Below are 21025 nucleotides of genomic sequence, written 5' to 3' on the forward strand. Positions count from 1 at the left end.
CACACACACACACACACACACACACACACACACACACACACACACACACACACACCAGTGTTTGTATTGATTTTGCTTCCTGTTGGAGAATTTTCAAGGGAAAAAAGTTCCCCCTTCAGAAACTTGTCCACTATCTAGATTCCCATCTGTTCAGTTACTTTTTGTGATTCTGCATTAATTCTGCACATAACTCGTTTGTGATGAGTACACATCTTTCAGGATACCTTTGAAAAGCCCACACAGACGTGCAGAAAGACCTCACTGCAGCGAGTAGGTGGTGGAGGATGGATTGTCGTGCTTGCTCCCATTTTAGTGAATTGCTAATTCTTTCAAAGAGGCACCGAGGTCTTCCTCTCGGGTGTCGCTAATCCCCAAACATCTGATCACGTCAGAAAGTTGCAGCTGCAGTTTGTAGCAATGCTATGGATGCGGTCTCCTTCCTTACAGATGTTGATGCTGTGTAATTTTGTTTTGTTTCCTTCCTTCACCTGGATGCTGAGGTCATGTGAGCCATCGTGGAGGGTTTGGGTTGGGCCACTTTCAGTCCACTTTAAAGCTGCATTGAATCATCTGAAAAACTGTTTTCCTTGATGAGATCAGTTTAAAATTCAACGCTGGTTGTGGAAACGGGGAACTTTTAACACCTGTTTAAGGAAGGTGTAGGTTGTGTTGCTAATCTGTCCTTAAAGCACTTTTTGGTGGTTTAATGACCTGTTTGTTTTGAATCATAGTGAATGGCTCTCGGTCTTCTGGCATTAGTTGTTTCAATGTTCAGGACAAACCTTCTGTAAACCAGCTTTGAGCTTTTAGGCTACGTGAAACTTTGACAGCAAACAATAAAGGTGATTATCCACACTGACTGTGGGGAAGATTCCTAAAAACTACAGTCGCTCCTGTCTAAAAAACAGCTGTTTAAGTGTAACCTATGATATTTTACATGTTGCTTTTTAAGATACTGTATATCCAGCCTACAAGTGTCAGTCTGGTCCATATTTCCCAGCCTCGGCCAACAGCATTCAAAGTTGAGAAAAACAGAGCTGTGGTGAGAAGTTTGCATCCAGTCATCACAGCCATGGATGTCAGGCTAATTTGAGGTGGGATGTTTTTTTACAGTGGGGTGGCTGTGTGGTAAACTTCTTTGATGCAAAGCATGAAATGGGTGCACACGTTTGAATTTATTTTGGATTCCTAACCAGCTGCCTCTGACATGAGAGAGACAGTTTCGTCTTCTTTCAGACGTCTGCAAAGTGGTGACACATCTGAATAATTTATACAATTGTTTGAACTGATGATCTTGAAATCTACAGATGTTTAGAAATGGCTCCAAGAGACTCTCCCAAGTTATGTAAATCTGCATTTTCACTAATTCTTCACTGAGTTCCCTGGACCGTCCCATTGCTCCGAGTATGGGCGGGCCAACGAGCGCAGTCCTTTGTAATGATGCAAAGAAACTACAAGTTTTATTCAATCATGATCACCAAGTTAATGGGCCTTAGCCTGTACGTATACTTCTGACCATGTGTCGATTATGGAAAATCCAAAATAAGTTTAAACTTGTGCGCGCAGTTCTTTATTTTAAGTCATTGAAATGCAGCGATTCACCCTGAAAAAAGAACAGCTGAAAGAAATTAGCCTGAAATTCAGACCTGTGACGACTGGATGAAAACAACCACAGCTGGATTTGTAAATTCATAAAACTCCAAATATCTGTATTTTACTGTGATCTTTTCATACTTTTTGCTGTGTATTCTGAATGAACAACCATCCAAGGTGAAATTTTCATTCACGTGGCACTCAACGAGCAGGCAGCAGTGACCTCTAAATCCAGGGAAAAGAACGCCGCGTTTCTTGTTGAAAAGTTTAAAATTGAAAAAGGAGGAAGTGTCTGAAATAGGATAATAAATATCTGAGGTTCTGCACCTTTATGCTACACCTACGCAGGCATTTTCAATTATTTGTCTTGATTAGACATCTTCTGAGGACCGTGTAGGAGTATTGCCGACATGCTGTGATAAACGACGGACCTGAAATCAGGTTTAGTACACGTTCTGTGGTATTTAATTCTTCTGAATATTTAGCCAAGGTTTGGGCCACCCTAACAAATTCTTAGTTTAGGTGTGACTTTGACCTGTACTGACCTCAGCAGTCACCATGATGGACTGAGCGCTCTCATCACTGCGTCTCTGCTGTAAGCTCTTAAAAGCCAGAGCCGTCGAGGAGAGCGCTGTGGCCACGTCTTCTGCTGCTCTAAGGTTGCATTGTGTGATTACTCTCTTCAAACGCGTTGGAGAGGCATCCTTTATAAGGTCAATGAGAAAAAGTTGATGGGAGCAGTTAGTAATTTACAGACAGCACAGATGCAGCCAGACAATGTGAGGATGAAAACTGTAGTCAGACACCGAGCTGGGCCAACGTGAGCAGGGCTGGTTTATAACAAACCCCCCACCATATTAACAAAAAGTCTGGTTCTGAAAGGGCAAATGTGCACATCATTCCCACTTTTTCCATATGCTGAGGGATACTGCAGGTATCTATTAAAGTCAAAGCAAAGCATCTGATACACAGCCACCTGTGGGCAACCAACACGACATCTGTAGGTTTTTGATCCAACTGGATTATTTTTGCACTCACGTTATATTTCTGAGTGTTGAGAGGCCTTTGAAACATGATTTTTGAGATAAAGTTAAAAGAAAAACTAAAATTTTAAATAGTGAGGAAATCTGAGAGTTAGTTGTTGTTTTTCTGCAGAGATAATTCAGCATTTCTAAAATCGTGCACACTGCAGCACACTGCTCCAGGTGTCAGTGGACGGATGCCGTGGAAGCTCCATCTTCTCACGAAGTCTTTTGTCCTGGCAGGTGTTTCCAGATTTCTGTTTAGAAGTGTACACACACGCCAGAATGATTGGCGGTTCTGTCTGTAAACCATTTAATCCCAAAACACACTCTGAAACCCCTGAGTGACGGTGTTTCTATCACAGTGCCAGTTTAAATCACTCTGTGGTATTCTTCATTAGACCAGCTCCTTTTTAGTGACATCAGGAAATCTACAGCACCTGCTCGGTCGCTCCGCTCCAGTCGAGCGGTGATGGTAACGATTTAAAACCTGCCCTAAAAATCAAACGTGAGCAACACGCCGGCTGCTTTGCAACAATACGCTCACCTCGCATCTGTCCGTCTGCACGAAACATATTGAACCACGCTCACTCAATTTGTTTTGAGATTGTGTGATGAGGCTGTGGCAGCTCAGGCCTGAACTTAAACTACCGACTGGGAGCCAGAATACATCACAGGCCCGCTCCTGCAATAACCAGACTGCTTACATGATTTCATGAGCCTGTCTCCCGGAACAAGTGGCTATATTTCTCATTTCCATCGCAGAGTGGGGAGTTTTAAGAGCTCCGGCTCCATCTGTGAGTGTCTCTTCTCCCAGGTCATTGGTATAAAATGGTTATTAGGTTACTAATGGTCCGTGTCTGATTGGAGCACATCTGCTTCTATGCAGATTCTCCTTAAAAATAAGTCCAGTACTGAAACTAACTTTTTGAGAGCTTAGTTTGATGCTGAGGTCAGTGTGTTAGTCCATCTCTAACTGGACTATCATTTGTGCACCAGACCTCTATGATGGTCCATCCTGGCTTTGGGTCAGTTTGGTTTTTCGGTGTGAAGTGGCAGACTTCCTCAGTTAGACCAGTCCATCACATGAAAGGTCTCCTAATGTCTGACTGATGTCACTACGTTCACTGTGGCAGGACAGTCAGTATGTTGGTGATGGTCCATTTCTGATCCGTGCAGTCCTGAATTGCCAGCTGGAAACTGAACTCTGACTGTCGGCTCTCCACCAGCTCCAGACAGCGCTGGGACTCCATGTTTTGGATGGGACCCCCCTGGAGAGACAGAGACAAATGAGGTGAGGAATATCTCAGCATACAGGCAGGACGGGTGTGACGTTCTACTGGTGTTTTTGGACGAGCAGTAACCTCCATGGCTGAAGAGCAACGCGCACGAGTGTCAAAAACTGCAGTTGCTCTAATGGCCACTCAAGTCAATTCCTATAGATTCCAATGGTAAAAATGCACAATTTCAGCATTATAGCCTGGCTATTATAGACTATTGGCTATATATAGATATATCTATGTATGTAGACAGGGTGGCTTTAGCTCAGGAGGTACAGCAGGTCATCTACTGATCGGAAGGTTGGTGGTTTGATACACCAACATACACATATATTAAGTGCACCATCCTCAAAAGCAGAGCAACAATCTCCATATTCATGGAGAAACAGGAAGCAACTTTTCAAATGAAACCGAGTCTCTGCAACGTTTACAACACGTCTGCCATAAAACGTATGAGGCAGTTTACAGCAGAGCTGTCAGGTATCTCAAGCATATTTTGACCTTGGCTTTGGACTTTTGCCGGTTTAAGACTGTAGCGTGAGAGTCCAGACTGACGCCTTCTTAGAACCGTATTAGTTACCGAACACACCACACACAGATGGTCTGCAGTAGTATTTTGTGTATGTACGGTCAACTAATGTCCAGTAATATTTAAACATTTGGTGCTATGGTAATTATGCAATGAAGCTAATATTTCATTATTATAAATTCAGCCTCCACAGGTGATTGCTGTTTATTACATAGTGAGTATTTTACCATTTAATTAACAGTTATTTAGATGTTTTGGCAATGCTGCTCCTGTGACATCTGTGCCAGTAAAGCTGACTGAAGGGAACTGACCTGAGAGACGGGACACAAAAAGCTTGTGTGTGTCTGTGTGCACGTCGCTTCACAACAATGTCATTTTCAATAAGAGGCTTGCTTCACTGTCTGAATGCACGCTGAGCTGCTGCCTCTCCATTCCTTGAACAATGCGCTGGCACCTAAAAGTAGGTCCTTAGTTATGTGGCAAACAACAGTAATATGTTTTAATGAGCCCGAGCGCAGTGAGAGCGGAGACTGAACCAGCGCTGCTTTGAAATCAATATGCTCTACACCTCCCAGCATTACATGCACAAGCACAAAGGAACAGCCATCAGCCTGAGGACAGAGCTGACTGTACAGCAGTGTTTTCGTGTTCCTAAACACACCGCTAACCCTGCATGCTGTTCTCGAATGCCTGACTACATTAGAAACACAACAAAAAAGCGGACCTGTGCACGGCGCTAACACAGTGCTCTTCTCTCAGCTCTCAGCTCACTGAAAAGGTATCGATTCTCTCTGCTTGCTTTTCTCTGTGCACAGCTGCTCAGGCACAGAGCTGTTCACCCACAAAACCCAAGCTGCTGACACGTAAGAGTGACCAAAGCATACATGCACATATATGACCTGTCATAAACATGCATTCATGCAGAGAGCGGGACAAAAACGTGGAGCTCCATCTGTCTCTGAGATTTGAACCTGACCTTACGCTGACCCCAGGCTGATCACCGTAGCTGGATGTGTCCCATTATACACTCGGAATACTCGAGGGCTTCTTATCGAAGCTCAAGGTAAGAATGTGCAATATTTTCACAGCCAAAAAGGAGAAAAAGTGTTCCAAAGCACACTTTCTAAGAGCACCTTTATGCAAGAAAGAATATAAAGAATAAACCTCTTTAACAAGAACTTTATTGTGTTCGCTAAGCCTGTTTATTATGCTTAAAGTGTGACTGCATTACTGCTTCTTTACTGACTAATGCTTTGTGTTTTGCATTTTCCTTCACCTGCACCCAGAGACGACACACATTCCTCGAAATCGACTAACGTGCTTTCTGAAGTCCTTCTGGGTTCCTGTTTGGTTTCTTGTGGTTATATTTAAAACACAAGGCCTGAAAGCTTAGTGAGTCCGTTTAAACCCTGGAGTTTCAGGGTCATGATAGACCAACTCACTTATTACCTTTTTAGTTTTTGGCATTATAATACATGCTGCAAACCTCACCTACCCCAGGGCAAAACTTAGATGTACAAGGGCCAACCACCAATGTGGAAAACAGTAGAAACCAAGGTTATTATAGTTAACTAAAACTGAACTAAAAAACTAAAACTAGATGTGAAAATACATTTTATTTAATTACAACAGAAATAAAAACGATATTTTTGAACTAAAATTATTTCACAAATGTAAAAAAAAAGACCTAAAATAAAAATGTGTAGTGAAAATATTCTTAGCTTTAGCGTCTGTTAGCTTGGTTAAAGTGGCTGTGAGACGAACATTTTCAAACAATAAAAACTGAACTGAAGTAAGAAAATTCACTCTGGAAACTAAATGATGCAAAAAAAGACGAGAAAACGAGAAACTACAAAACTATAATAACTGTGGTGTCAACATTTCTGATGCACAGCTGAGAAAAAACCTCTGATGCTCTTAAGAGAAAATGTTTTTGCACAGATTACTTCGAGCTAACCCTAAAACCGGCCACCCGAGTCTTATATCGCACTTGCTGATCTTGTATCAGATTTGAATTTTTAAAAAACATTTCTTCCCTTTATGCCCTTTACAGACCTGTAACTGAGCTCAGGTCTTGTGTCCTGCACTGTGAGCATTTTTTCCAGCTTTCCTTCCTGGATGTAAAAACCTTCTGTGTTTTTTGCCTTCATCTTTCTATATTCATGTTCTCATTGTTACTTGGCTGCAGTTTAAAGATTCAGATTTAGGATCTTTATCTGCTTCAGAGCTGCATTTGGATCCTTTTTGTCCAAACTGATATATTTTCAAATTCATATTTAAGCAGAGGATTTTTCTTTTGGAGGGCATGAAGGGTGCAATTTGACTCAGAGGCTGTAATAAAGGGCGACACAAATAGGAGCCTCGTTGGAGATTAAAAGGGACATCCTTCTGAAGTGTTAGCACTTCCAAACCCAGGAGTAGATAATAGCTTCATCCAGGAAATACGCTACGAGCCATCCCTCATTTCTTTTCATTTTGCTTTAAAGAAGCCAGACTGACAATTTTCACAGGACAAAGCATAACAAAGGGCACTGAACTAAAGGGAGAAACAGAATTGTATCTCTACATAACAGACAAATTGGCAAAGAAACAATGAAATTTTATCTTGATCGCTGGTACTTTGTCTCTAGAAAGCTGTCAAAAGAAAAACATATTTGTTCCCATTTCTTCACTTGAATCTATGAAAAATGCCACAAATATTTCAGTTTGACAGAAATAAAAAAGTTTTCTTTTAAACAATAAGGCGATTTCCAAAGACTTATTAGCTGCAACCTTGGGATATCTCACACGGTGTGCAGAGTTTCCACAAACTGTAGAAAAACAACAAGAGGAAGACAAACAGAGAAATGACAGACCTAAAAAACTCTACAACAGATGAAGAGCATCTGAAGGTCATGTTGTTAAGAAACGGGACCTGATAGAGAAACCGGGACCTGATTCATCTACTGTTCACTGAAGCCTCATCAGGAATGGGCTCAGAGGAAGTGTGGCTCTCAAGATGCCATTTTTCAGACCTGAGGTGTGTCAAATTGTACAAGATCATGAGATTGGCAGTCAAACACAACACTAACTACATGGCAACACCATGATACCGTCGTCACCATTTGACAGGATCAATATTTGACAGCACAGTGTTGTTAGCGAAAAACCCAGCAAAACAAAACAAGTAAATTAGTGAAATTCAGTCAGAATCGAGTCTGAAGAAGATTGTTCTTTCAAGCTACAGTTTTATATTTGCTTGTATGGCTCTGTTATGTCACCTCCCTACCTTTCCTACCGACCTTCTGGTTACAGATGAGCTTCCCAACCCCCTGAGCCACGGTCAGATGAGTTTTTAATAATAATGGTAACACATTTTCTCTCTATATATACGGAACTTCTTGATGCATTCTCAATCATCCAGGAAAGTAAATCTCCAAAAGTTGATTTTGTTCATCTGGACGTAGCGTTTTGTGGGAGAAACGTTTCGTCACTCATCCAAGTGACTTCTTCAGTCTCAGCTGACTGCAGGTAAACCTGCACATACGGATCAGTATCTAAGGTTTGACTCTCATCATCCACTGGAGCACAAACTGGGTGTCATCAGGACGCTACAACACAGAGCGAACACCATCCCCACAGACACAGCGGCCAGAGAAGCAGAAGAACATCAAGAAGGTCCTGAGTAAATGTGGTTATCCCAGCTGGACTTTTGTCAAAGCTGGAAAGGCTCCTAAAGAAAGCTCCAGCCGATCCAGGAGAGAAGGACAACCGCTGCCCACCTGCAGTGATCCCATATGTGTCAGGAGTATCGGAGCAGTTGAGACACATTTTTTCTAAACACCGGGTCTCTGTGGCTTTTAAACCCCAAAACACGCTGCGCCAAAAACTGGTCCACCCCAAGGATCGGGTCCCCCGACACAAACAGAGTAACATAGTGTACGCTGTTAAGTGCAGGAGGATTGACAGGATTTATACATCGGGGAAACCAAACAACCTCTGGCTAAGAGGATGGCACAACACAGAAGAGCCACCTCGTCAGGCCAGTGGACACTCTTTCAATGATGAGGATGTAACATCCTGGACAGGGAGGAACGCTGGTTTGAGGGCGGAGTCAAGGAGGACATTTACGTGAAAAGGGAAAGACCAATCGAGGAGGGGGCCTAAGGGTACATCTGTCACTATCTTACAATGCTGTGATTGCAGCCATTCCCCAACTCTCTGTGAATGGTACTCATGGACATTGATCAGTGGTCATGAGAATTTGCATAATTAAGATTAAGGAACTGCCCTCCCAGCCCATTGCTCCCTCAGTGGGCTAGTTTCAGTCATTATGCAAATGTACTGTTTATAAGATTGAAACCTGCAGTCAGCTGAGACTGAAGAAGTCACCTGGATGAGTGATGAAATGTTTCTCCCACAAAACGCTACGTCCAGATGAACAGAATCAACTTTTGGAGACATATAAGGAAGGAAGTGTTGTGTTTAAGGAAGAGCGAGACTTGTAAGCAGACATCAACTCAAAACAATCTTGTTAAAGGTGAAGCAGAATCCATATAGATTGATGCAGGTGTACTGTGGAACACATGGAGCTTCACACATGCTACCCCCCCTCATCCAAGCACAGAGCAGGCATTGGTGTAAAAGGATGAAAGCAGGAATTGGGGTGGATGTGGGTTGTAAAGCGGCTTGCAGATAAAGAAGCCCAACTATCAAAAGCAGTGTTACTAAAAGCAGTTTGAAGCCTGACTAAATGAAGCCATTTTGCTGTGAGACAGAGTGCACGTACTCTGCCAGAGTGGCATTGACATTTTCAGGTTTCCATCATCTTCTGCAGTGGGCCGCTAATGGGACGTTATAGCAGGAGGAAGCAATCATAGTAGTCTTCCTTTGATGCCTTTTACTGTATATAGTATAGTAGAAGCAGGCTTGTGCCCCATTAAAGTAATCACAATGATCATTCTTGCCTCCTCTGCTGAAAACCAGTCAATTGGCTCTGTCTAAGTGTTTGACCTCCTGAGTCACTTCCAGCAAATGTACTTAGAAAGTCTATGTGCTAACTCTGCAGCTAAGACTAAGTGTACAGGAGCGGAGCCGGTGTATATACACAATCGCACACATTGATGTTCCCCTATGCACAGACACAGGCACATATATACAAGCACAGAAAAACATGTGGCATTTATCCAGCACCATGTCCTCGATGCTGCAGCGAGCCTGCCTGTGATTCTGCAGAGTGCAGCGTCGGACCGCACTATTGATTCCTTGCTATTAAGGCGGGAACACTAGTTAATCAGTCGGTCAGAGAGCCAGTCAGCCAGAAAGCTATCAAGCAGCCAGTCAGGGGGTTGGGCTGGCAAGTCAGACGGTCTGAGAGCCAGACGCTCAATCATCAAATCATTCACCTCGAAGGATACGGTGAGTGAAAGCACCCCGAGAAGACAAAGAGCACCGAATGCTGCGGCAGCAAGCGTGAGGCGCTAGAGTCTGTTCATGCTAAAATACACCCAGTTTACTTTTACACGAGCAGAACAGCAAACATCCCAGAGTCTCTCAGCTTGATACAAATCCAGGATCATCTACAGATACAAACAGCCTCGCGGGCTTTCTTTGATAGAAACTGTGATAGCCTTCAAAGTGCTTTGTGACATCTGCTAACATTTAGTTTACACCAACATTCAGCTCACATCTTTTGTGATTCATTCATTCTTTTCCACAGCTGCACATTATTCTGTCTCTTTGTGACAAGAAAAATATACATAAGAAAAGATTTTTTAAAAGTACTCACAACATTACACCCACAGGCGGGCACTTTCTGTTTATTGTTGTACCCTCGACAATCCCAAGCACATGAGCTTTTCAGCTGGGAGCAGGCTGCTGTTTTCAGTGAAACAGCTTTGATAAAACCAAGACATCCTCCAACCTTAATGACCATTTACAGTCTCCTGCCCCTCTTAAAATTAGCCAGAGGAGTGTAGTATGGACATAGATTTAAGTTTACCTCAAACACAGAAGGTGATGGACCTTTTCTGAAGAGACTTTGCAATCTGGCTGATAAATAATAGTGTCGTTCATGTTTAAATACAAAGGTTCTGTACTCCGAGTGAATGCATTGCATTATTAATGCGGCGAGCCATGACTCATCCTTCAGAGAGAACAACAGGACGGTCTTCCCATGGTCACTGCACGGTGACAAAAAGAATATTATTTTAAACCCCCGTCTCTCTGCACTCATGTTGGAACAGCTTCACTTATCTAACAAGAAGGTTCGACCTGTTTTCACACCCAACTCCTAAATACATACGTTGTCAGCATATAACGGGTCGGGTCAGCTTCACATTGTGATGCATCAGATACTCCCTTAGTATCAGTTTTTTGCAGGTTAGTCCAGCAGACCCAACAGGAGTCCCCAACAGCTGAAAGTGATGAGCGGAGCCTGAAAGCTAGAGTGGTTCGGCACCATTGCTGGGCTCATACATGTAAATGATGTGAAAATGGAAACGTAACTTTGTAACCAAGTAAATGTCAGAGGCAGAGAGCGATCTCATCATTTCCTCAGAGATTATTAAGTATTCTGATAATGTGAAAGAGTCACTGTAACACAAACAACTCCAATGTTTTGATGCTAAATCCCAAGCGAACAGTCCACCATCCTCCTCATGTGGGGTTTAGCAGGTTTTGGTTCTTCCTCACACACAGAATCTATGCTAAAACTGTCATAGTCCCTTTGGTAGGTCTATGATTGGTCTTCCTATTAGTTCTATATTTCCTTCTGGGTTTGAGAAGCTTTTGAGGTTCACGTTTCTTTCTTTTCCCTTCCTTCACTCTTGTCTTTGTGTTAGTCTTTTGTCTTTGGTTCTCCTGTTTAATTGTGTCACGTTAATCGTCTTCAGTCACGTCTCTCTCGTTTGATTTTGGTAAGTGTGCTCTGTGTCCTACGCCGAGTTTTACTTTCCCATCTCGTTTGGTTAGTTGTCTGCAGCTGTTTCCCAGCTGCTCCCACTTCCCTCATTACCTTTTGTTTGAATTGTCTCAGTGTCCCCTTGTGCTTTGTTGAGACATTCACATAAAGCTACATGCTGCAGATTGTGTATAATCTCTTGTTTTCTGGATTCTGGAGTCACTGTCTTGTTTTCTCATCTTGGTGTTATTCATGTGTCCTGCGTTTGGACCCCCAACTTACTGCAACAATCACACAGCCTTAAATATGACAAGAAAGGGGGTTTCCCTGTGCACAGGAAATGTGTACCTGAGAGAATATATAGATATGATAAGAAGGGTTTCCTGATCAAGTGTTGCGAGCGACCCTTGGAAAACCTGCACAGCTGCACTGGAGGTCCTTACATGCTTTACTTTTTTGTTATGAATCAGCATCAATATACAGAGAGCAGACAAGGAGGCTAGAAATGACTTATAATTGGTCACTGAAAAAAGTGCATTCTTAGTGGGTCCACTTTGCAAATATGTCAATAAGATAAGTCCAGAAACAGCCTTTAAATGAAAAGTTTGTGAAATGTTAGTGACCCAAACTACAGCTGTTGTTGTAGAGAGTAAAGAATGAGCTGCTTATCAGAGTCATAAATGACTGTAATCAACTGAACATGATCCGACATGACTGAGATCTTTCACAGGCTTGGATTAAACAGTACGACTCTGCACTAAAGATGCACCACGATCTAAATCAGTGAGCGCCAGACAGAAAACACTAATCAAGACAACTATGTTTGTTAGTACATATTTTCCGCCCTGTGTTCACTTCTCAGTTTGGATGGATACAGTTTACGATGGCTGATTCTAAGAACGACTCTCTCGATGTCTCCGCTTTCATCTGAACGCGAACAAGCCTCGCTCAGGAAGCTCTCAGAGCGGCCCGCCCGCCCGCCCGCCTGATGAAACGCTCTGCTGTTGCTCTTCTACTGTGCAGTCAGCCTAAAGAACGTTGGCCAGCAGCTCAGCTTTTGCCAAATGAAACTTTTTACTGGGTTAGCCTAAGGTAAATGGTGCCCATAAAGGGACAAATAAAAGCAGAGCAACAAAATAAAAAGCTGATGTAAGAAAATTCACCCTTATCACAAAACACTGGCTGCTGTCGGGCAGAAGTTTTTGATTTTCTTGCAGACCTTCTTGCTCTGTTTCACTGTATTGATGGCTGCTGCCTTGGGGTTAAGCTCAGTTCAATATTGTAAAAGATCTACTTATCAATAATTCACAAATACTGACTGGCCGCTTCACATGAATTGCTGCCTCCCTCCGTCTCTACTTCGCTTCATCGCCTCGCTTCTTTCCAGCATTGCCACAAGCCTCTGCCGTTCTTTCCTTTTATTTTCTCGCCCCGCCTCGTCTCTTTCTTTCATCTCTTTTCTTCATTTTGCACTTGTTCACTTGTGAGATTCTCTGTATACCTCCTCTTGCTCACTCTTTGTCTAAACATGTACTTCTGAGCAGGGGAGACTTCACAAACCAGAGCCCTTTGTCAGCTGCACAATCTACACTCTTTAAGCTTTTCCTGCAACAACACTGTCATTTTCAGAGACCAAACATACATAACAAATGCATATAAACGTGTATCTGTGCTGCTCTGATGCTGACTAAGTGTCAGCAGCCTCTTTGCTAATAAAAACATCCTGAAACCACAGCTGTTAGTTCACTTTGAAAGCTAATGGGCATTAGTGTCCACCCTGAGGCGAGAACAACAGTGTGGTTTCTAACATGAAAATGAAAATGATGTGAAACACATGGTGGGATAATCCAAGCTTGAGCTTAGGTTGCTAGCATGAGCTAAGCATAAATCATGATGGGCACCTTCTTCAGTAACTTGCACATGTTGCTCATGTTTTTCTAATTACGTTTTTAAAAACAGCTAAAACATGCATGTGTTATGGCTCGAAGCTAAAGCTGCAATAAAATAATATTTCTAACAAGTAGCTTTCTGACTACGTGTCATGGGACAAATCTTTGATCAAACTTTGAGGCTACCTCAATAGAGATTTTTTTGTTTTAAGCGTAGCTCAGTGCTTTGATTTTTCAGACACAATCAATCTATTATTAATCTGACTCCCAGCTGTAGCACAAGGCTATCGTTCTGTTATTAGAATTACTGCGTCTCAGTTTCGTGAATTTAGTCCAGTTGGTTTAGATCCATGTCTGTCCAGACTTTACTTTTGGATGTAAAATGGTGTTATGTATCATTTTGTCCTATCAGATGCGTTAAATTTGGTCACTTTGTGAATGACTTCTGGAGTTATGAGAAGAGAAACACACATCTCATGCTTTATCCAGAGACTGTATACAAAAGATGGACATACCAGGTTTGTGAATATTTTGAAGCTTCAAAGTTTCATTACAATCAGATTACTCCTTTTAGAAAGTAAATAGAAATAGAAAGGCAGCTCATCAGGTAAAGCTTGCTAACTTCACAGCATATTATATCAATAAATTATATGAGTGCAATCCACAGACACAGATATATTAGTATTAAGTAAATTTAAAATCAGCAGCAAAATCACAACAACAGTTGTCTCAGGGCACTTTATATCGTAAGGTAAAGACCCTACAGAGAAAACAGAGAAACCCCAACAATCATATGACCCCATAAGCAAGTGATCTGGCGACAGCAGGAAGGAAAAACTCCCTTTTAACAGGAAGAAATCTCCAGCAGAACCAGGCTCAGGGAGGGGCGGGGCCATCTGCCGTGGTTGATTGGGGCGAGTAAAGCCTGAAAAGTAGAATTTTACTCATCAAAACTGAAGCTCAAACTACTTGGACACATCGAAACATCCAGTTATGAGCTTCTGATTAGCAGGCAGCTGTGGGCTACAGCTGCCTACCTGACCACATCAGCCACATCAGGAAATTTAACCATAAAGGCTGAAACGGTTTAGAAACCAGGATGATGTGACCGAGGCCACCAGACGAACTGCAGGATTTAAAAGGCGGTGCTTGGTGTTTTCTGACAATGACTACTGATCCAGTGTAATTACATATACATTACTTATTGTTTTTCAGTGTAAAATCTCCATAAGAAATGACAATAGAATAATTTCTCTATTTGGAGCAAATAAGGAGAAGGAAGTTACTTTTTAAGGATAACTGGAAAGCTCTTTTCTCTTCTGCAAATTTGTTTGTACAAGAAATGTATAACTTTATGCAATTCAACTTTGTGGGACTGAGAATTATTATAGTTGCAAATATATTATCGACTCTTAATGAGGCCATTACTGGTGCAAATCCATATCCAGTTCATCACTGGTAAACAAATGAGTGCATTACTGCTAATGGAAAGAGGATCAGACGATGTAACAGTTGTTGTTACGCTAACTTTTAACTCTTTTTTCAGTGAGATGGAAAATCTGGCCTGAAAAACGTGATCAGCTGGTGAAGTGAACGTTTAAGGTTTCGCCCTCTCCGTCTCTTCTGAAGTTTTTATACTTCCTAACATTTATGGGGACCTTATTTGACTTCCCCACCATACTTTTTATGAAGAAATCCAAGTTCTCTTTTGAACCCCCCCCCACGGGGTTGTGCCTAATGGGCTTCATCTCTTTGACTTCTGACTTAAGTTGGGAGTGAGAGTTCTGAATCTGGCCGATGCCAATTAGGGGCTGATTCCCCTGCCAGAGTGCCTGTTAGTAAAACTACAGATAGTCAGGAAACTGGATGGTGAGGTGGTACTGTGCCTTTCAGAAGACTGGATGAGAATCGAGGAAAGGACGGGTCTGAATGATGGATAAATACGCCCCACCTTCAATCTGATGTTTGGGATGAAAACAGTCCACGTACACACAGACGAAGCTTACAAATGCGCACACAGACCAGATGCCAACGGCGTGAATGCGGTAGTGTCTTCTTTTTACTAATTATCCAGCTCCTTCTACTTATCTGTCACATTTTAAGACAACATTAAAAGTGTGAAGATAAAAATAAAAGAGGCTTGTTAAAAGTCAGAAATTGTGGACGTGTGAAAGCTCATTATGCAACGGAAGTAGATGTGCTTTTAAAATCGCACAGAATAGAGGAAAAATGATCCGTGCTCTAACAAAACCAGGACGGGTGCTTCTAAAGAGCCGGAGACAAAGTGGAGAGGAAGAAGCACGAATCTCACTCAATTATTGAATAAAAAAGAAAGAGCATAGGATCCGCAGAGATTTGGTCCAGCAGACAAAAAGCAGCAGGAGGTTACAGCAACATACAGAATATCAAAAAAGCAAAGGAAGGAGATCAAAGCCTGGAAACATTCAGAGGATGCCCCTGAAACGAGCAGAACGCGTGCACATCTGGGGTTTGTTACAACCACGTAGCGTTCGTTTGGCTGCAGTCGGCCATCTTTGTTTATATGTGCTCAAAGCTCACCTGAGTGAACGTCCAGGTGAGCTTCATGTGCTTAGTAGTGCCGTAGCTGCACTCCAGAAGCCTGGGTTTGCTGTTCACGTCAACCAGACACTTGTTGTCGTCGTCGTCGATCGTCGGGCTCAGCACTCCCAGGTGAAGCTGCTGGGAGCTGGTGTAGTACACGTTCTGCTGGGAAACAGAGGCGTGCAGTGATGAGGCAAAACACCCGTAGGAGCTTCAGAGTAACAGTCATGGCAATACTAGACTACAGTGTAATAAAACGTTTGACAAATCAAGACAGACCAGCTGAACAGTATAAAAGTTGTCTGTATCTTTAAGGTGTATTGAAAGTGCAGCGCACTGGAGACCGACATCATTAGTTATTTAGGTTTTTTCTTTTTTTTTTGGCCTTTAGAAGTCTCAAATACTCATAAGAATGTATGCATCATATATGATAGGCAGGTGTTAAGGGGTTAAGCTCATATTCTTTCTAATGGCCACCAGGGGGCGACACCTGTTTGCATAAAGACTTCTGCTCTTACAGAATTCTGTGGAAAAACCTGAAAACGTGACACATTTTTGTTATTTGGGCTGAGTACATTCATTAGGAATAGAAGTTAAGTTGGAATATGTTCCCTTTTTAAATAATTAATAATCAAGTCGAATGGCTTTATTGTCATTCCCATCATGTGCAGTGGTACAGTACACAGTGCAGCGAGACAACGTTCCTCCAAGACCATAGCGCTACAGACAATCGAGGTCGGGCATATCTGGATATTTTGTTTTTGATGTACTATGTTTACTGTACTCCACTTCTTCTGTTGAAAATTAAAAACAAAACAGACAATCGACACAGGACCACATCAAGTGCAAGTGTGCAGAACTTTGCAAAAATTGCAAAAAAGCAAAACAAAGACAGTTCAACACCAGCCAGAACAGAACGACACAGACACAAGGCAGTGCAATAGAAAAGTGCAACAATGACAGTGGGCTGTGCAAAAGACTGAGCATTGTGATAATAATGAGGTCCAGTCAGCTTCTAAATAAAACAGCTGGTAGAAACGTCCTGCAAAGAGACGGTTTTTACTTCGAGGCCTTTTTCACTATTACTTTAACAAAGAAGTTAAATCCATACTTCATCAGAGTATTTTTAACACAAACATCAGTATTTCTACATAAGTGATGACTGTGCGTGATTTTCCCATCATTCACTTTTGTCTGCTCACTCCTGTAGCTTGTGTTTGGTCCCAGTTGGGATGTAAGTTTTTCCAGTTCTAATATGTACCAAGCAGGGGGAAATCAGAGTGATAAATAATGTAATATAGTATTTGTTATCATGCAATAAAACTGGATTTAATCATTTCATTGCAATTCTTGTTTTTCTGTAGACAACAGAAAAACAAGAATAGATCCCCGACGACCCGATGGTTCTGTTTTTTTAAGTAAATTGCATCTTGGGCATAAATATGTTTTTCTTGATCAACAGAGCGCTGTCCTCTCTGTGAAATAAACTGAACCAGGACAGCAGATATACCTCAGTTTTATAACGAAGCAGCTCTGCTGTAGCCTGTATGCACTGAGGGTTTCTGTTATTAGAGGTTAGCTGCAGGGAGGACTGTAAGTAGGCTAATTTCTGAATGCTAAGTGTTTTTTTTTACTCTCACCTGCAACATTTTCCATGTCTTTTAACAACATTTTCACTTTTACTGCTGTGAAAAATAAACAAGCCACCTGTAACTGAACTAATTAGGAAGAAAACAGAAAGGAGAGAGGGGGAAATATTTAGTGGAAGGTAGGAGAAGAGAGGTCAGGGGATGATATTAGGTGCCAGTTGAATACTAGCTCAGGAAGTTTTCTTTCCCTTTCCAGGTATGCAAAAGCATGAGGACATGGTAATGAATGCAATAGTTGGCCCAGTTCTGAAGCCCACAAAATGTCTAGTGAGGTAAATCAAACACAAACCTTAAGTAGGTTGAAAATTCAAACCGTGTAGCGAGGCATGCATCCCCCCCTTCAAGTCTGACGGAACAGAAAAAGATGAGACAAAGAATCACAGACAACTTGACATGAGTAAAGCAAATGAGAAGGATCAAGGTCGACACGAAATCCAAACAAGCGGAAAAAGTTGAGATCAAGGAGCCGTGGAATAGCAGGCACAGACGCTGAGAACAAACGGAAACACCGGCTGAGCGCTCCGACTCACAGTGTATGTGTTTCCACAGGAGCGTGTGAGAGCTCAGAGGAGGTAATTGATGAGAATGATGACCGCCTTACAGGAACAGGACATTTCTAGATAGGAGCCATTATCACACTGTGAACCAGCCACAGGGCTTTTAAGCTGCTGTTTAAAAACTCCCCGAGACAGACAATGGCACACACTGATGTGTGCGTGCATGTGCTGCGAGCGTGTCTGTGCTGCGGACGGAAAGCTCGTTTTTTTTCTGTGCACGTGCACTAATAAGAGTGATTACATTTGCATCCGTCAATAGATTGATGCTCAGTCTCCAACGGTGGGGCCTTAATACTTTCTCCTGCCTGTCACAGCTATGGAAGAGCAGGAACAGAAGGATTAGCACGGTGCTTCTGTAGACACACAGCAGTCTCTCCTGACAGATGCACACAGTAACAAGCGTGGACAGGAGAAAGCTGGGGGATTATTTTTAGTCTTTAATGTTTACTTTCAGCAGATGAGATTTTAAGAAAGAAAATCATTTTGAATTCATTAAAAAACTGTTTGTGACAAACATCAAATATGTGGAGAGGCAGCTGGTCCAGATGATGTAGCTGTGGAAGCATGGAGATATCTGGGAGACAGGGCAGGACTCTTTGATCAGATCGTTTGGCACAATCAGAGAATAAGAGCTGCTTTGATGTAGGGTTTGGAGACACTGACAAAAAGACAGGAGGGGGCAGAGCTGACGATGTAAAGGTTTTCCTTGCGAGTGAGAAGGATGGACAGGATTAGAAATGAGTCCATGAGAGGGACAGCTTGAGCAGTTTGGGACGAGGGTTAGGGATTGAGAAGCAAGGCGAGATGGTTTGGACGTGCAGAGGAGGGAGAGTGGATATGTCGGTGAAAGAATGGTGAAGCTGGAGCTACCAGGAAGGAGGAAAAGAGGAAGACCTCAGAGATGATTCATGGATGCAGTCAGATATTATATTTTCAAGTGAAAAGGCCATCTATTGGTAACCAGAAGAATTATGACTCGTGCAAGAGCAGCGTGACAGGTGGATGGCCATTTAAAGCCAGGTGATTTTTCTCAGACAGTCAAGACTGGTTTCTAACCACAAACGCCCTTTAGCCACTTTCCCTTATTAGAAATAAAAATAAATGTATTTCAACTGGAATAATGTTTTGTGCTTGCACTGTATACACTTTCAAGATTTAGGTTGAGGACAAAACCTTCTGCCTCCACTCAGCCCCGACCCTTAGTGAGGACTTCTTGTGACCAGGAACATGTTATGACTGCAATCAGATCATGCTGATCCTTAAATATATCATTGGCCCTCAAAAAATGTCTTCTTAGTCATGGTCTAAAGTGCGGACCGGCAAATTTTTCTTTGTTGCTGTTTTAATTTGAAGGACTTTAGGAATTGTGTAAAATTTGCGTTTTTCTAGGCACAGATGCGCTTCATTGTCATCCGCAGACACATGTACATGATTCATCCAGCAGACGCAGCCGGCTGGAGCTGAAGTTTGCATGTTACAGTATGTGTTTGCAAGCTCCATCTCTCGCCTCATTGCATATCTATTCAGGGGAGAATAGGGAGAAGCATAACAGAGCAGGGCACCAGGAAGGCGGGGTTTAAAGTATGACGACTTCTTTCTCACCAGTTCCTGTCTGGGGAAAAATGTGTCAACTCCTTCAAAGCCGTGTTCTGATTCAACTCGGTCATCACTGTGAGGAGGGGGTGTGAATTTGGGTAGCTAATTATTTTAATTGCTTCCATAAGCTGTATGTCAAAACCACTGACTGATGAGAAGTGGCCAAATCAGCGAACCAGACTACAGCGTCCCATCGTTTTAGAACAACAGCGTGCCCACACACTGAAAGCACCATCCATCTGTCTCTCTCTGTTTTGCCATCCTCGTGCAAGTCACTCATCGTCAGCTTGTGTCCATAAGGACTGACTCGGTGCTTAGCATTGGATGGGTGATTCACTGACAGGGGCTCTTCGTCTCCTCATTCTCCTAAAACAGCGAGGATTACCCGATCAGGTGAAACTTTTCTCTGTGCATGCCGACTCGTTCCCTAAGTTTCTCTGATATCACACAAACAGTTCATCTAAGCTGAGAAAGCTGCTCTGTCCTCTGGTTTTGTTTTGTTTTTTTGGGATACGCGCGGAGTCGTCAGCTCATCGCTGCGCCGCTGCCATAATGCGTCGCATGGCTGCTTTCACGGACAGCGCACGCTGTGGTAGTGTAAACAGCTCTGCTCTCCTAACAGCTAAAATAGTTGTTTGCACCTGCTTCTGTTTATTTCTCTTGTTTTGCACAAACATTATTAATGTGTCAGAACTTTAAAGATATCGATGCTCATTCTGCAAATTAATGCTAATTGGTTGGTCAAGAACTTCTACCATGATGTAATCTGTTGATGGCACCAAATTTCATTAAAGCTGCAGTTAAATGACCTCAGAAATGTCTGTGAGTATGAGGATGGAGGTGATGCTATCAACGAGCTGCTGCTAGAAATTCTGAACCGCTGCTCATGTTCCTGTTTTTTTCTTTTCCCTTTCTTATCCTCATTCCTATCTATTCCTTTCTGTCATGATCCAAGCAGCCAGGAACACACAGGCACAAATGTAATCTTCAAAAAAATGGGTTTTATTATACCCCCCAAAAAGGACAAGATGATTACAAAAATTCAAAATAACAAAAATAAAGTTTTTAAGAACCAAGTGGGCCCATAAAAGAGGTTAACTTAACAGACCACTACTCAAAAGTCACTTAACAAAAACATAACTCAACAAACTGACCTGCCCAAATGAGAAACAGCTCCAGTTATATAGCAAATGAATAAACCATTATATACACCAAAGGTGAAAACTAAAGAGATAACAGCTAACCATCATTCAGGAAGAACCCCATCCCCCCTGCATGATCACAATAGATGGTCCAGTCCACTTTATTGGCTTCTGCATTTGAACCAGCTCCACCCTCAGCTTCCTTTTTCAGCCAAACCAGGAAGTACTGGAGCGGAGGTCAGGTAACTCAGAAAGAGCAGAAATACAATCAATATAACATATACCTACACTCAACAAAAATATAAACGCAACACCTTTGTTACTGC

The 21025-nt window shown here is 42.3% G+C and overlaps 1 protein-coding gene across 1 annotated transcript in view; it reads right to left on the reverse strand.

Annotated features, from left to right (window-relative positions):
• Positions 1–15: 15 nt before the first annotated feature.
• galnt18a (UDP-N-acetyl-alpha-D-galactosamine:polypeptide N-acetylgalactosaminyltransferase 18a) overlaps positions 16–21025 on the reverse strand; it is a 175442-nt gene continuing 154432 nt past the window's right edge. Inside the window, exons 10-11 of the mRNA XM_005748283.2 lie at positions 15753–15917; positions 16–3886 (exon numbers count right to left, since the gene is read on the reverse strand). Coding sequence (XP_005748340.1) covers positions 3740–3886; positions 15753–15917 — 312 coding nt within the window. The 3' untranslated portion in view covers positions 16–3739. The remainder of the gene's footprint in view (positions 3887–15752; positions 15918–21025) is intronic.

Source organism: Pundamilia nyererei, unplaced genomic scaffold, assembly GCF_000239375.1.
Source record: "Pundamilia nyererei isolate P.nyererei 1_Seehausen unplaced genomic scaffold, PunNye1.0 scaffold00218, whole genome shotgun sequence".
NCBI lineage: Eukaryota > Metazoa > Chordata > Actinopteri > Cichliformes > Cichlidae > Pundamilia > Pundamilia nyererei.